The following is a 17,844-nucleotide window of genomic DNA, read 5'->3' on the forward strand; positions in this document are numbered from 1 at the left end:
CCACTGAGCAGGATTCGACGTGACTTTCATTTTCTTCTGCACTTCCAAGCAAAGGTTGGTGTTTTCATGAGGCATCCAGAACGGGTCAGTGGGCACATATTCAGGCCAGACAACTGTGAAGTGAAGCCCCCCCACCCCCTTTTTCGTAATGTACCAGCGCGGCCACGTCTGGCTGACTCGCATCCCTTTGAACTCCTCTCCTCTGGGGATGTTCACACCAAAAAGGCTCTGGAATATCTCCTAGCATGATTTTTAGCCCGTGGTCGAGCTTCAAAAGCTTCAAAGCACATGAGTGACTCCTGACCCCGGCGAGCGTGAACCTCTGATGCGTGACGGGCCGGTGTAGGAAGTTTTGTACCGCTGGGATGACATCAAAACGCGTTAGGTCTTGCAGAGGTGCGGTACAGTGTGTATGTGCGCGTGAGTGTATGTGTGTGTGACCAGACTACATAATCGCCTCATGTGGCGAAACAGGAAGCCTAATTACACAAGAAAAGCTAAGACGCGGCACACTAACAACTGTTCTTGAGCCCCTAAAGACAGATTCTGACATTTCGGAAAAGGTTAATTATCGCGCTTGACTCCTTTCGTGGGCGCCGTAGAAGATTAGATTGTTTGTCTTGGAAAAAAAAAAAAGTATTTGAATGGACAGATAATTGTGTCTCAATCTGATGTTAACAGCGGGTGAATATAATATGTTAACAAAAATCATCAGTTCTAAAGAAATCATTGCTGGTACCGATTGGAGGGAGAGAGGGGTTTGTTTAGATTTCCGATGAATCAGATTCGCGTCCATTTCGGAGATAAGATTATCTCAATCTTGTGTTACCTTAAAACTTGTTTGAAATGCTATCTCAGTTCAAACTCATTAATGTTGCGATAATGGGGTGGGTAGGCAGAAAGTGACTAAATAAAATGAAAACAAAGCATTGTTTCTTAACGGAGATTATCTTTCAGTAATAAAAGCCTGCGTGACTGAAATTCAGAGTCCTATATATTTAATCTAAACAATAAAAATGAGGGTGGCGTCGTGGTTAGCACTTCTATCACATCGCAATAAGGTTCCCGGTTCGTTTCTTCCAGATTCTTCTGTTTCCTCAAAGAATACAAAATCACGTGACGATAATGAAAATGAATAAACGAATATCAATTAAAATGAAAGCTAAACTTGGGTGGGACGTTTAGCATCCAATATGTTTAACTCCTGACGTCATCAAAGTTGCACTTTCTAACTAAGTGTGTCGTACCTTTTAAATATTGTTGTTGTAAATATCACAAGGATAGCCAAATATCATAGTTGTATTTGTTTTCAATAAGACAATTTAATGTTAATAAATGTTTAAAGCATTTTTTAAACCCTAATTTGTGCTTTCATGCCACTGTTGATGATGAAAAAAGTCAAAAGGCGAGGGGCATTCTGAACTCGAATGAGAACTTGGTTTCACAAAGGGTCCGATAATATTTGATAATTTCAATGAACAGTAGTTGCCGCGGTGATCAGAGATTTTAAAAGAAAAATTTGATAAAATCGGTATTACCATTAATTCCCTAGCAGAGCCCTTATTATCGTATCATATCATATCATATCATATCATATCATATCATTCAATCTTTGTAGTTACAGTTAACAGTTAAGACAATTCATATTTCATTGTATTTCTTATTCTTCCTCCTTTCTATTATTAACCATTACTGTTATGTTTTTTACTTGAAACTCTGGCACAACAATTTCCTTCGGGATAAATAAAGTTGTTCTCATCTCATCTCATCTCATCTCATCTCATAACGTAAACAAAGCCAATGATAGCAAAATGCTAACGCCATTAGCATGGCTCCATCCGAAAAGGCATTGAGCATACTGGGTTCATTGTTTATACATACAGGTCTTGCGTGCAGAGTCTTCCACGAATAGCGACGAGATGTCCTCGTCCACGCCCGCCTCATTTTTGGCAATGCAGGTGTAAGCGCCAGTGTCCTCAAAGTGCACGTTGCTGACGTGCACCTCGCTTCCATTAGCTGCGCGGGGGACAACACACACGGAGAGGAGATGAAAGGGAACTTCTGTACATCCTCTGCTACCTTTACCACCTTACATAACGCATCTCTGACATGTTACAAAGCAGCCTGAGAGGTTTTATTCAGAGAGATGTTTGGAGAGGAAAAAAAAAAGTAGAAGTTCAAAGTGAGGCGCGGCGCAGGTCTTCCGCGTTCCCCCCGTTTTCTTTGAGCGCTAACCAAGGTCTCCGCTTCAAATTTCAGGGTTGAAACTTCAGAGGGAACGAGCATTTGTTTCATGTGTTCATTGCAAGATAAGGGAGTTCGAGGTTTCAAATGAATAAATGACTGGTGAGCAGGACGACCGTCGCGGGGAATCCTCGGATGTTAACTGCTGCTGGAGAATATAATTACCGATAGACGTGGACTAAAACACCCAACTGCCTGGATCCGGTCTTCGGCTCAAACCCGAATAGTATCTTGGATTTGTTGCGCATTTTCTAGGTTACCCCTTAAAACAAGCGTGGTACTCCACCTACATTGTCCTAAACTTGCAGTGTTTCCACTTAGCGTCAGAAATAATTCAACAAACAAATTTGAACTTGAAGCATTACGCCGTAAAATTCAAAAGGTTGGGGATCACATGCAGCGCTAAAGGGAGATATAGGAGGACGGTAGAGGACGGTATCATTCAAGACTAGCTTAAAATGACTACATTTTATTTACACCTGCAGCAGGTGCTGGTACACCAGCAGTTCCTCTTCCAGCCTCTCCATCGTCTTCATATCCCGCAACTTCTGTAGCCTCTCCTGACTCCCGAACTTCCTCCATCTTCCATCTTCTGCAAAATCTCCTGCCTCGCCTGCACCTTCAGCATCTCCCGCACCTTCTACAGTTCTCGCTTTCATTTCCCCACAGCCCAGTTCTGTTTTGTGATGTACATGTACGGCTCTAAGGTGTTCTTGGTTAGGTAAGCTACTTTGGTTGCGGTAAATCCCCTTACATTGTAGTAATGGATATATGTAACTCGACGAACCCCTGTGCTTTTTGCTGATCTCTTCAAATTGGTAATTTCCTTGCCGTTTATTTGAAACCACGTATGTAAGATTAGAGCGTAATATAGATGTTTGATGACTCCAGACTTCAGTTATTTTTCATCATTTTTGAACCACTAGGCTTTTTAGGCCGAAGGGGAAGACACCGCTTTATACAGTCTCAACCTTCAGTGAACCTCCAGAGACGCATCGTCTGTCTGACTCCTATCGGCTTTGAAAACGTTGCCAGGGCAACGCTCTTTCGCAAGGTACCGCATCGGGACTCGGAAGTCGCCGATTCCGGTTTGTGAGACTTCTTGACGCCTACCTGTCAGACACCTCTTGTTTTATTTTCTTTTTTTCCTTTTGTTGTTGTTGCTGTTTTTGTATGCAGGAAGGGGGCAGCCATGGAGAATGGGAAGCCGTTGAAAGAAGCAGTTGGTGGACGGGGCAGGTGTGTGTGTGTGTGTGGTACCTTGCAGGGTGAGCTGTTTGGAGAGCTTAGAAGTGATATCCATGCCATTTTTCAACCAGGATAGCTGGGGGCGGGGGATGCCCTCGGCGTGGCAGCGCAGGCTAGCGGTGACGCCTGGCTCGCGGGCTTGGCTCTCCGGATACACCCTGATGACGGGGGGAACTGGAACACATGGGAAAAAGATGGTTCGGGGGATTAGCTAAGGGGGCTTTGCTTGGTTTGTTTGTTGAGCAGGCGAGCCTCAAATCAGATTTGCGCTATGATTCGTCTGTGTGTCGAAGTGTCCCCGGTTAAGAGTGTGATCCGGTATAAGGAATTGTGAAACTGCACGGTGTAAAAGCGCCGTGTAAGTTGACACCGTTTAACAAAACGCCACGTGACCCGTGGGGTTTTCAGTCACTGGCGGTAAGCGTTCATCCTTGAGTCGAAACAACGGCACACGTCGGTGGGCGTCGGGTTAAAATGCAACTTTTTCTCTGGCGAGGGAGACGGAAGAGATGACGGAAACTCAACATTAAAAAAAAAGGCGCGGTTGGGAATAAACAGGCGGCGTAGTGTTTCCCGCCAGCTGACATTACATTTCCTCACGTCGGCGCCGCATTTCCGCCTCTTTACCGAGCCCCGGGGGCCAAAACCAAAACAAACAAACAAAGAAAAAAAAAAGTAAACTCTCCGACGCGCGTTGCTTCGTAGAACCCGGAGTGGAGATGAATCAATAAAAAATAAATAAAAAGAAAAAAGAAAAACGCGAACGCGTTAATGATATGCATTTATGCATTGACTTAGAAAAAGTACGCCGCCATTTCGGCTCGGCGCCCAGAGGGGCCGAATTGTTAGAATCTCCGCTCCGCAAAACAAGGGGAATATGAAAAGAGGGGGATTTGAATAATCCGTCAGATGACTAAAGGCTTCGCCTAAGACCTTGAGGAAGGAAGGGCGAGGGGACCGTCCCGTGGACTAACTCCGGCATCAGAAGCATTTACTGAGGCCATCAAAGACTGCGTTATCCGGCGCACAGCAGCCTGTCAAGAGGCGCCGCCGGCCTGGCGGCGGACATGGAAGTCTCTATCTCGCCATCTTGTTGCGAGCAGTTCCTTGTAGCCTCCGCCACTCAATCCATGTTTTCTTTATCTATTTTTTTTCTCTCCGTCTGCTGTTCTGAAACAGACTTCAGAGACACAAGCTGACGGGGGAGGGAGGGTTGGCGGCGCCGCCCGGGAACGTTTCCTGCGGGCACCGAGTCGGAGGTAGTCTTCACTCAGTCAGGTGAGCGGAGGACGAGCGCTGCCGCAGCCATCTGGCAGTTTTTTGCACTTTCGGGATTACGGCAGCGCGCTGCGCGCCGGCTGCCAACACGCCGACTGTTGTGGGCCAACGAGGATCGCCGCGGTGCCCGAGTTACTCCCCCAATCAGAGTCGGGGAGACACTCCAGCTAGGACGCCACCCCTCGGCACCGACAGCGCTGATTGAATAGAACCCAAGGTGGAGATTATGCTGGACGGTCTGCCGCTATTCACTTCTGATGCGAATACAAGCGTGCAAACACTCAAAGGCCTGAAAGGACGTACAGCGGGAATCACTGCAGAGTCCAAGTCTCACCTAAATATAGAGAATATTTTACTTTAGAAGAGTCACAACACCGAGTGGCTTCACATAGACGCCAAGTTGTAAAAGGCATTTTTATAGGAATGTGCCGAAATCTAACAACAGTCATCATCTCATTGACGAGTCATATCGAGACGTACGACAATCAAACGTTCGGACAATTTAGGGTCCCGAATTTGGATTGTCGGATAACACGGAGGAATCCACACATACAGTGGGAGAACGTGGAAACTCCACAGAAAAGCCCTGTCGGAATTGAACCTTGGACCTTCTTTGAACATAATTAGTTGTATAAATACAATTTCAAACGGGTGGGCATGTACATCTGAAATGGAAAGATATCGTCTCCTGCTGTTAATCGCATTGATGTATGACTCTTAGAATCAGTGAGATGTATAATTAATACGTTAATTACAGAACATGTTACACGAAATGCTAATAATGCGAGGCAGGAAGTATCAGGTTCATGCCGTGCGTACCACGCATCTCCGTTCAAAGCTCGCGACCGCAATTAATCACAAGTCGCGACGGGGCATCGACCAGGCACCCCCTCGCTGACTCTGCTTCTCTGATGTCTTGGCTGCTTTCGGTAATTAGCCAGTTTAAATCCAAACTAGCGTTATCTAGTCAAGTGTTGGTAGCAGGCAAAAGACCTGACTCGCTTCGGCCCTCTTATGCAGAGAGGCGGAAATATACGAGCGTATAATAAAATATGTAAATATATTCTCACCCCGGTGAGCCTGGTAATAGACAGACATGATAGGAAAAGAAAGAGGGGGATTTATGGCTAATAAATAATCCAGGTCTGGGAGCTTGCGGAGGAATGAAATGTATAAAAATGAGCAAGAATCGTCAGAAAGGAAAAAATAAAAAAAAAAAAGCGGCATAAATTTATGTCAGTTTCCAGCCTGCAGCAGCCGTGGAGGGGAAGGGTGTTCGGGGGGGGGGGGTGACTTTTACTTCCTGTTTTGTGTTTGTCAGGCTGTTTGTCAGTGACAAGCCACGCACTTGTATGACTTCCAAGGTCGTGTCTTCGGCTCTCGGGGCTGTGGGTGAGGTGGACTGTGGTTTACACCTTAAATACATTCAAATAAAATGACTATGTCAGCCTCGGATATTGGATTCACATATTAAATTCCAAGCTGCGTTATCACAGATTCATTCACATTTTATTGACCTTTACGACAACATTTTTTTTTTTTTTTGACCTTTACCTTTTTCGCATGAACCTGATTGAACTTTAACTGTTTGAAAAAGCCGTTTAATGGCCTCTACTTGGATATAAATGTTCATCTGCTTTTGGGGGGACGGACGAAAACTAAATAACCGATATTTTTTCAGATGATTTGAATGCAATGAGAAAAGAAACAAACGAACTGCGGTATTGTGTTCCCGCCGCATGGAGATACAATGCTAATATAATTTCAAAACAAATTCCATCAAGACTTCTGAATTGTCCCTGTGTTTATCTTGTCTTTTTATTATGAAACAAAAACTCTTCCACAAATATGTTGTGAGGACACTGAGTCAAAAACTAAGAAACAACAACAATGCATTTTTTATTTATTTTTTTGTTATTTTTAACAGATGGAGCAAATTCCCCCTGCACCTCGCCTGTCAGGCAGCGAGGTTGGTTGCGCCGGTCTTGAGGCCGAATGTCCCGGAAAGCGGCGGCGACTGTGGTGTCGGCCAGCCTTTACTCTGTTTGCTGCCACATCGCCCCGACAGCCCTGGTATATTTTTAATGATCCCATCCCATCGAATTAGAGGCCTTTTTATATTTTTAAAACCTCCCTGAGAGCTGGGACCTGGATTATTGATGGTGTTTCTGGCCCTGGGAAGGACAGCGGCTCCGCTCCCGCTGCCCGTTCCCTCTCATGCAAGTCTCATCTCTTTCACTGGCGGTCGTGATGAACAAGATGAGATGTGATGTCACAGCAAAAACGCCTGAGCTTATGTTTAACTTTTTTAAGAAATGCATTTTGCAATCCAAAATGGACCGTGCCATGAAATGAAATATTCTTTAGATGCCTGATTCTTCTGATTTACTTTGATTCAAATCCTTCATCAGGAAGACTCTGATATTCTTTGATTCTGCCTTGCCGATGTTGACAGACAGAGCACACTCTCCATAAATATCAATTGAGGGAAAAAAGATGGTGTATCGGCATAGAATTGTGTACTCAGCAGCTACCGTGACAGGCTATTCAGATTTGAGGTGAGGATACAGAATAAGCAGTGGAAAAGCTGAATCAGTCAGACATTTCAGATGTAATTATCATTATAGTGTGGAAAAATAACATTGACACTTTTTGAATATGTATTATCGATCATCAGATTTTTAAGCATGATTGACAAGGAGACTTGGTGGAGGAATGAAGAGGTGCAGGGGTGTATACAGAGAAAGCGGTTAGAAAAGGAGTGGGACACTGAGGGGACTGAAGAGAACAGACAGGAGCACAGGGAGATACAGTGTAAGGTAAAGATAGAGGTAGAAAAGGCCAACCAAAGGGCGTATGATGGCCTGTATGATTGGTTGGTCAGTAAGAAGGGAGAGTATGATTTATACATGTTGGCAAAACAGAGTGATAGAAATGGAAAGGATGTACAACAGGTCTAGGTGATTAAGGATAAAGAAGGACTCAGTGTGATGACTTGTATACTCGGTTGGTCAGTAAGGAGGAAGAGAATGATTTATAGAAGTTGGCAAAACAGAGAGATAGAGATGGAAAGGATGTACAACAGGTCTGGGTGATTAAGGATAGAGAGGGAAATGTATTGACAGATGCTAGAAGAGTGATGGGAAGATGGAAAGAGTACTTTGAAGAGCTGATGAATGAAGGTGAGGGAAGGGTAGAAGAGGTGACCATTGTAGACCACAAAGTAGCAGAGATTAGTAGAAGAGAAGTGAGGAAGCCATTGAAGAGGATGAAGAGTGGTAAGACAGTTGATCCTAATGATATACCCGTAAAGGTACGGAAGTGTCTGGGCGGCGGTAGAGTTTCTGGCTGGATTATTCAACAGGATCTCAGGGAGTGATAAGATGACTGAGGAATGGAGAAGAAGTGTGATGGTACCCGTTTTTAAGAATAAGGGGAGACGTGCACAATTGCGGTAACTAGAGATGGATAAAGTTGATGAGCCATACAATGAAGTTATGGGAAAGATTAATGGAAACTAGACCAAGAGCAGAATTCAGCATTTGTGAACAGCAGTATGGCTTCATTCCTAGAAAAAGCACTGCAGATGCAGTATTTGCCTTGAAAATGCTAATAGAGAAGTACAGAGAAGGTCAGAGGGAACTGCATTGCGCTTTTGGGGACCTAGAAAAAGCATACCACAGGGTCCCGAGAGAGGGACTCTGGTATTGTATGAGGAAATCTGGAGTGGCAGAGAAGTATGCAGGACTGGTGCAGGACATGTATGCTAGCTGTGAGACAGTGGTGAGGTGTACTGTAGGGGTAACAGAGAAGTTCAAGGTGGAGGTGGGACTCCATCCGAGATCAGCACTGAGCCCCTTCTTGTTCGCAATGATGATGTACAGGCTAACAGATGAGGTCAGACAGGAATCACCATGGACCATGATGTTTGCAGACAACATTGTGATCTGTAGTGACAGCAGGGAAGGGGTTGAGGAAAATCTTGAGCGGTGAAGGTAGGTGCTGGAAAGGAGAGGGGGTTAGTTGCAGCAAGACAGGGTGTACGTGTGTGAATGAGAGGAACCCTTGTGGGATGGAGAGGCTACAGGGTGTGGAGATCAAGAAGTTGAAGGATTTCAAGTACTTAGGGCCAGCAGTGCAGAGGGAGTGGAAAAGAGGCAAAGAGACAGATCCAAGCGGGTTGGAATTGTTGGAGAAAAGTGTCAGGGGTACTATGCGATAGAAGACTTTCAACCATAATGAAAGGAAAGGTGGACAAGACAGTGGTGAGACGAGCAATGCCGTATGGACTGGAAACAGTTACAATGACGAAAAGACAGGATGCAGAGCAGGAGGACGCAGAGATGAAGATGTTGAGGTTCTCTTTAGGAGTGACCAGGATGGATAGGATCAGGAATGAGTCTATCAGAGGAACAGCACATGTTAGATGTTTTGGAGAGAAGGTCAGAGAAGCCAGACTGAGATGGTTGGGTCATGGACAGAGAAGGGATAGTGAATATATTGGTAGACAAATGCTGGAATTGGAGCTGCCAGGCAGGAGGTCTAAGGGAAAACCAAAGAGAAGATTTATGGACGTAGTAAGAGAAGATATGAAGGTATTTGTGGTGAGAGAGGAGGATACAGAGAACAGGGTTAGATGGAGAAGGTTGATTTGCTGTAGCGAGTCTTGAAGGGAAAAGCAGAAAGGAAAAGAAGGAGGAGGCAACATTTAAACAAATAAATGAATAAATTGTGTTTATCCATTGGCTGTTTGCGGGCAGCTGTTTGTGGCTTTTTATGATTGATTCATTTTTAGGAGGTATATTTGACTGTTCTCAGGCCACTCTTGCCTTCAGACAGTTAATCTTCTGAAGCTTCTGATCCCCAAGAGGCACAGGATGTCTGAAACCTTGTCTTCTCCGAATCTATAGCTCCTAACCTCATATCTTTTCTCCTTTTTACTCCCTCTCTGTAACTTAATGTCAAGAAGATTACAAATATTTAAAGGCAGACAGTTGTGTTTAACCCTGTCAAGACTATAACAAGAAGAGAACTGGAGTTGTGGGGATGATCTGCATTTGATGTATAAAGCAAGTGATTGTAGTGCTCAGGTGGGGGAAGAAAGTGCTGGCGCAGTGTGTAGCGGTGTAATTAGACAGTAATAAGCAGTGGGAATGGGTGTGGAGGTCTGCACGCGCTCAGCAGAATTTGTGCTTGAACCTTCAGCGGGTTTCAATCGACCCAATTCGGCCAAATATCAGCAAAAAGGAGGGTCTGCGTCTGCCAAAACTCCACGAGCCGAGTCCCGGTTCCCTGCGTCATCAGGTTCACCCTCCTCTGCATGGAGAATTGTCAGTGTCAGTGTCTCTTAATGGATTTGGTAATTTACGGCACCGAATGTATCGGAAAAAAAAAAAAGACAAATAATACCAGCGGTGACAAAAATGAAAAAAAAAAAAAGGTTGAGTCCTGATTTCAGCAGATGATTAAACAGACACCACTTCGTCGCCATTCGTCGTGCTCAGTAAATGCACAAAACACTAAATCACTAAACGCTAAATCTATTTAATTTCTTTTTCCGTTCGACGACAGATGGGTTCCGAGTGGTTCGCTTATTATTTCCCCAACGCCGAATGTAATTCCAGTCATTTTTTTTTTTTAATTGAAAGGGATGAAATGTTTTTGTTATTTTGTCTCTGCAGGATGATTGCTTTATGAATTAGAGATACAATGAGCCCGATCATGAGACTTTAGCCTTCCTTACTGTTTCCGTTGTCTCTGAACTCATCACACGCAGAATATTTTTTTCAAAACAAAGAGCGAGGAGGGGTCGGAGGCCCGGAGGTGAAGAGAGGAGGGTCAGGAGAAGCACCGGCAAGAGGATGCCACGCTGCAGGGCTGGCAGCTCCATCATAAAGCTCCCCGGCCGGTCGTCAATCACTCAGCAAGGCTCCCTGACAGCGCTCCAGAAAATGAGCACGAATACATTCTTCACACACATTCGCCCATGTGTGTGTGTGTGTGTGTGTGTGTGTGTGCGTATACTAACACTTTGGCAGAAAGCCGCCCCTCCACCGAGTTCCAACTGAGCCTGGGCGACTTTAGTTTAACGCTTAGAGCCGCCAGAGTTTGCTGCTAGTAAGCCGGGGTCAGTCGCGCTTGACACACAAACACACACATGCACGCGCACACACACACACACACATAAACACATGTGTGAAAAAACCAAACGTCAACAATGCAAGGCATGATGGAAGCTGCCTCCCCACTGGTTCTGGGTTCACTCACACCTGAACCCTGCAGGTGTGTGTGTGTGTGTGTGTGTGAATTTGGTCGTGCCTTAACAATCCAATCTCCTACCAAAAACCCGCGCCAGACGTTTACGCCTCCAAAAAGAGTCATGATCTTGAGTTCATTTTCATTCCATATGTTTTAAATGATTTATTATTAACTCTGGCAAAAATAATACGCCGACTATGATTCAAAATAAATTGCCTTTATGCAGCAGAAAATGCCCGTGGGAAAAATGAATTGCTTTAATTGGATAATGTGCCATAATGTTTGAACAATTAGTACTTGTACGTGGAAAATTCCTCAAAAAAATATATCAATCTTTACTACTAAAAGCAAGAACAATGTAATGGAGTAAAATCCATAGACAGAACCAATGAAAATGGAAGATCTGAAAACTGATTAGATAGATAGATAGATAGATAGATAGATAGATAGATAGATAGATAGATAGATAGATAGATAGATAGATAGATAGATAGATAGATAGATAGATAGATAGATAGATAGATAGATAGATAGATAGATAGATAGATAGATAGATAGATAGATAGATAGATAGATAGATAGATAGATAGATAGATAGATAGATAGATAGAATCTGACATTGGGAAAGAGGTGGGATTTAACTTGGACCTGTCAGCTGTCAATCAAAAGTCTACATATACACACAATGTGTGAGTGTGTGTGTCTGTGAGTGTGTGTGTTTGTATGTGAGCTAAGAAGTAGAGCAGAAGCTTAATATGGGTTGAGATAATAATAATAATAATAATAATAGGGGGCACAGTGGTTAGCGCTTCAACCTCACAACACAAAAGAGCCTGGTTCAATTCCAATAAGGTGACCTTTCTGTGTGGAGCCTGCATGTTCTCTGCATGGATTTTCTCCCGCAGTCCAAAAACATGCAGGTTAATTGGAAAAAATTGGAAAATAAAATTAGGAAAATTGCCCTGAATCAATGAATGAGCGAACGGTTGTTTGTCATTATATGTGGCCCTGCGATTGACTGGCGACCAGTCCAGGGTGAACCCTGTCTGGGACGGACTCCAGCATCCCCGCGACCCAGAGTGCAGGATGAGCGGAAGAAGATTGACGGATGAATGAATAATAATCATAATTTGGTTTCCCAGAGTCACTTCTTCTCCCCTGTGGACGTATCCAGGGGATCCAGCGACGGCCTACAGGGAGAATAATTTGGTTTCGGCAAGACGCCGGGGAAAGTGGATAAACTGTGAAGTCGCGCTACGAATTAAATGCAAAAGTTATCGATCCGGTGGGTAAATTGGGGTCACTGGCGAGAAAACATGAAAAAACAAAAGCCTGTAGATAAGAACAGAGAAGAAAATAAGACACTGGTGAGAAATTATATCTGCACGCTGTGGCTAAGTTTTGAAGAAGGCGGTCTGCGTGGCCTCATCAAAGACTGAGAGGTCGGCGGTGGCAATATTCTAGCGGGCAGGAGATGAAACCCGGACGGTAGAAACCGTTTCTTCCGGACTCCAACGCGCGCCCGGCAGGAAGCAGCTTCGCTCGCCAGCCGCTTTCGCCGGGAAATCAAACTTCGTCCAAAAAGTACTTCCAGCCTAAATAGTCTCTCCTCTAAATACTGCATGAGTCCTCGCTCTCCGGCGGCCGCGGAAGGACGCCACGCATTTTGATTCCTGCCTTTCTCCGAATGCCTCTTTCAGCTGTTTCTTAATTGAGTTTTAGAGAATCTCAGCGGCTGTGGCGGCTTTACAGCAGCTCTCAGGAGAGGCTAAGTGACGAGCACCAATGTGAAATTCTGTGAGTAAAAGCCTTCGGTTAGAAATAAATAAATAAAAACAGAAAAAAAGGTCAGTTTCACTTTAGATTATGATTATGACCAAAAGCTAGTGGCCTCTCCGGAGCTTCACTTTGTTTTGACAAACAGAATAACCGGGGTAATAAAACATTGGCCACTCTGGAGGCTGTTGGGAGCCTCGGTAATGAAGCCGCCTGCCAGTCAAACGTAATGAAGATGATAAGTTTCCTTCGTGACACTTGCCGTTTTTGATTTTTTATTATTCCCCCCCCCCCCCCACATTCACCTCATTAGGAACGCCTCGGGGGGGTCAAGGGGAGCCGGTTCCTCGCGCGCTCTCGGACCTTTACCCTTTTCTCTTCGCGTCTCCCGTTTAGCATTCACAAGGCGGATCGCCCTGTGGCGCTGAACATTATGCTAATCGTCAAAGGTGGAATTTAAAAAAAAGAAAAAAAGCCTGCGATGATATCGTGCTTTCACGAGTACATTGTGAATTTCTGAAGTAGAAAAAAAAAAAAAATAGACCTGGGGTGGAAGAAGGTTTGCCACCGTCTGACACCAATTCCGTGTCAGAAAAAAAGAATTTGAGTTATATGAATTGAAAGTTCCACTTCTGAGTCGGTGGCTTCCAAAAACCAAAATCTGGCTAGCGAGTTAGCATAATGGCTGTACTTATACCTGGTCCTATCTCTGTGATCTGTGCTACTACCTACTAGTTGCCTCGAAATAATTCTAATCTTAATAATTCTATTTTTTTCCACTGTTTTTGTTTCTTTAATACAATTAAAAACAGATGAATAAAACCTTGTGGTTCAGAATAAATCACAAATTTACACGGGGAAAAAAATGATCATAGTAATAGTAGATAAACACTTTTTTGACCTATTAAACTCTGTTTGCTGTTGGCTTTATAAGTCCAAGATGTTGCTAATAGCCACCTAGCTTGCAGTTACAGTTCGCTCAATTTTTTGGTCAGAGTGCACACAGGGCCGCAGGAAAGACAAAAATGAAATCAATAATAAAACTGCAACAGACGCTGGAACTCGATTCGGAACATTAAGCGGCAGTGAAACCGACGAGATGCAAATTTAGCTTACAGGCGGTTGTTTACATTAATGGATCTGGGCTAGCTACAGGTTCAAGCTAGAGCTCTTTGTTTTCATCCCTCCTGTGTAATTACAGTGTCTCAGAGCCATTTCCAAGTCACAATCTAGTCGTTCGGAGGGTTTTTCTTTGTTCTCGGACACAAAAAATAATGGACTTTTCTAGTTCTCCCACGCACACACACACACGCAGCGCCCACACACACATTGCGCTCCATTATCCAATTGGGAAATAGCTTTCAGTTAACTATCTTTTTGTTTTACGGACACATTTTGACGGCCACATTCTTGATTCACGGCAAATGGCTGGAGTAAAAACACCACGCCATTGACTCCTTGATGACTGGTGGAAACGGACGCCATTTTTGTTTCCAACCTCAAGTGTTGATTGACATGTGAAAATACAGTCCTATATTTCCACACAAGTGTGTTCAGCTCCCTTATGTCTATAAGGTGGGCAAAAAAAAAAGAATTAAAAAGCTGCAAACTAAAGCAAATAGATGATCACATTCTTATTCAAGTCATGTTCCAAACGCCTGGATTGGGGAAAAAGATAAACACTTAGCACCTTGGGAATGGTGGCATGATGGCGAGGATCAATGGTCACTTTTGAATGCCAGGTTTACCGGCGAGATGTGACCCGAGCTATAGCAAGGCGGCGGCTAACGCCCTCCGAATAAAAAACAAAAGAATGGAAATACAAAGAGAATAATCGTTGGTTTGTTCTCAAGACATTTTCTTTGTGTCAAAAGTAAGGTTGGAGACCGGACGAGAGCTTTGTTTGAATGTAGTGTCTGTGTCTGTGTGTGTGTCTGTGTGTGTGTGTGTAGGCAAGCCACTTACCATTCACTTGGAGAGTGTGTGTCTGAAACAGTTTATCGTAACCATCAGCGTGACAGGTATAATTGCCCATGTGGGTGGTGGTCACCTTGGTGATGTACAATGAGCCATCATCCCCAAAGTCCTGCCGGAGAGAGAGAGAGAGAGGGAAAGAAGGGGGAGGTGACAGAATGGAGAGGTGTGATGTTAGCATTTGTAGCGCTGTGCAGCCTTGAGTTCAAAAACAGGAATCCACCCACCCGCCCATCCAAAAACAAACAACGGCACATCATTGTGCACGACCCCATCCGTTCAAGCCTCGAGGGACTGGCCGTCACAGAAAACAATCGACGAGCACGAGTGTGTAAGCCAGGGGCGCTCAACACTTAGATCGCGATCTACCAGTCGATCGTAAAGGTAATACCGGTAGATCACATAATATTAAAAAAAAAAAAGACGTCAGCCTATTATCCACCCCGTCACTTGATTGATATACAGGGCAGCCGGTCAGATGACATCAGATTTTTTTCTGACACTGAGGTCTCTGCACGTGCACAAACAACGGCGTGGAGTGCAGCAAAACTAACAAGCTAGTTAGCAAGTTACCTCCAATTTTTAGCCCTTGTTTTTTTCTCTTAAACTTAAGAAAGGGTATAAAATGAGGGAGGGAGTTGGACTAAGTAAGAAGATAAAAACTTATCACTTTCACACGGAATGAAAGGAGAGCTTTTTTTCACGATGACATTTTCGAAGTGCGTTCGCCTCATCCGCCGATCTACCGTCGCAATACCAAAGAAGGGTAATGTGGAGCGGCATTTTCGTCCTGTTCGTGGAAAATACGACACGGGCATCCGGCCGAAAAGCCGGCTGAGAAAGAGAAAAGGTGAAGGACCTAAAATCCTATTTGTCCAGACAGCGGTCACTTTTCACACAACATACTTCAAATGCAAAAGCTGCGACCGAAACATGGTTCCGGGCGATTCAATTCAGTGCAAGTCAACAGAGCCATGACAAAAAATGTACATCATTATTTTGTGTTGTGCAATATTGGCTCATGCGGTTATGCAAGGTACATCAACATACATTTGCATATAAAGAACGTTTTGCATTTTTGTTGTGCATAGATCATTTTGGCTTGGTCATTTTATGAGTTGCTCGCATGCTGAAAAAGTGCGAGCACCCCTGGTGTAAGCCGTGGTTAAGAGAAATTGTTTTTCTCTTAGCGGGGATTCGGGGACGCTGGGAATTACACCATGTCGCTACTTTATGGGAGCAAAAAAAAACAAAAACAGGACAATGTGAACCTGCATGTAGATGAGGGGATCTACATCCAGTCAGAACCCTCCCCTTCGACACACACACACACACACACACACACATTCACACAAAGTAGTGTTAAAACATAGACCAAAACGTGCCACTACTCAAATACTGCAACCCCCCCCCCGGGATGAGATATTTAAAGTCGTGATTTGATCCATGCCGTGTGATGATAGAGTCCTCACAACCCCAGGAAATGGATTTTGGCAGGATAAAAGGTTAGGCACTTTTAATGAATGTATAATTATAAATAGCCCCTTTTAGTCACAAGAATTAGAAATCTTTATTCCGTGTGAAGAAAAAATGTACTGACAAAAACTGCTGAAAACAATACAACCCCCCCATAATTCCTTGTTGGTCAAAGCAAATTGATAATCAATACCACCAGTATAATAAGATAAGAATACGAATGACAAACTTACTTTCATACATTTCATGCCATAGAAAAAAATAAGCAAACAAGAAAAAAAAAAAAAAAACCTTAACATTGGGCTCCATCACTTTCCTCCAATGATGATGTCACACAATTGTATGTGAATTTATATATACACTGCTCAAAAAAATAAAGGGAACACTTAAACACATCCTAGATCTAAATGAATGAAATATTCTTATGAAATACTTTGCTCTTTACACAGTTGAATGTGCTGACAACAAAATCACACAAAAATGATCAATGGAAATCAATTGTATCAACCATGGAGGTCCGGATTAGGAATCACACTCAAAATTAAAGTGTAAAAACAAACTCCAGGCTGATCCAACTTTGATGTAATGTCCTTAAAACAAGTCAAAATGAATCTGTGTTGCTTCCTGAGTGGACACTATGATTTCACAGAAGTGTGATTGACTTGGAGTTACATTGTGTTGTTCAAGTGTTCCCTTTATTTTTTTGAGCAGTATATATATATACATAAATTCTATGTATATACACAATCGTATGTATATATGTATACAATACTTGTATGAAATCGTAATTATTTCCAGCTAGAGTTATTATTTATCTTAGTTATTGTTACGGGTGATTCAAAGACTCAGGTGCGGAGCGACAAGACACGAGCAGGACTCAGAATTTAGAAATAAATATTTAATGATAGCCAAAATACAAACAGAAATGGAGCCAAACAAAAACTGAATAAGGGACAAAGGACAACTAGCAACACTAGTGAAAAGGTTAAACTGAAGGAGACTAGCTTTAACGCTAGTGAACAGACCCAAGTGGCGATACAAACTAACGTTATCAATTATCGAACAGGCTACGAACAAACAGGCGAACGAGTGAACTAGCAAATTCAGTAAGGCAAGGATTCCTAATCTAAACAATCCTACAGTACTCAGCTGGTGGGAAGGCAGTGAGTCAAGCAGGGGGTTCCAGGCAGGCAGCGCCCGGTGTGTGGCGGTGGAGTTGGATGACGGGGTAGCAGACCGGTGGAATGATCCAGGGGTTCTGACGGGCAGAAGCTGAGCTGGCGAGGGGGAACTAACAAAACCAGGTAGTCGCATGTGTGAGCCGGTGGTCGTCATTGTGGAATGTGACGTTCCGGCGATTAGACATCCGGTGTGTGCGGCTTTTAAGCTGCACAGGATGGGTGTGGCCAATCAGCTGCGCCTTGTTTGCTGATTGTCAATTGCTTCCACCTGTCTGCCGCACCGCCACACAACGTCACATGCCCACCTAGAATCAGAGAAGGGAGGAACGGGGAGAACACAACAGACATTGCTTCTAGCGAACATTCCCAGTGGACGTAACAGTTATACGTAGTGACTTACGTAAGTTTG

The 17,844-nt window shown here is 43.9% G+C and overlaps 1 protein-coding gene across 1 annotated transcript in view; it reads right to left on the reverse strand.

Moving 5' to 3' along the window:
• The window catches only part of fstl5 (follistatin-like 5), a 164,293-nt gene that overhangs the window by 33,272 nt on the left and 113,177 nt on the right, over positions 1–17,844 (reverse strand). Inside the window, exons 8-10 of the mRNA XM_086158084.1 lie at positions 14,770–14,890; positions 3,505–3,666; positions 1,882–2,016 (exon numbers count right to left, since the gene is read on the reverse strand). Coding sequence (XP_086014210.1) covers positions 1,882–2,016; positions 3,505–3,666; positions 14,770–14,890 — 418 coding nt within the window. The remainder of the gene's footprint in view (positions 1–1,881; positions 2,017–3,504; positions 3,667–14,769; positions 14,891–17,844) is intronic.

The sequence above is a fragment of the Fistularia commersonii genome, chromosome 13 (genome assembly GCF_037954325.1).
Source record: "Fistularia commersonii isolate RoL2024-O1a breed Wild chromosome 13, RoL_Fcom_v1.0, whole genome shotgun sequence".
Classification (NCBI taxonomy): Eukaryota; Metazoa; Chordata; class Actinopteri; order Syngnathiformes; family Fistulariidae; genus Fistularia; species Fistularia commersonii.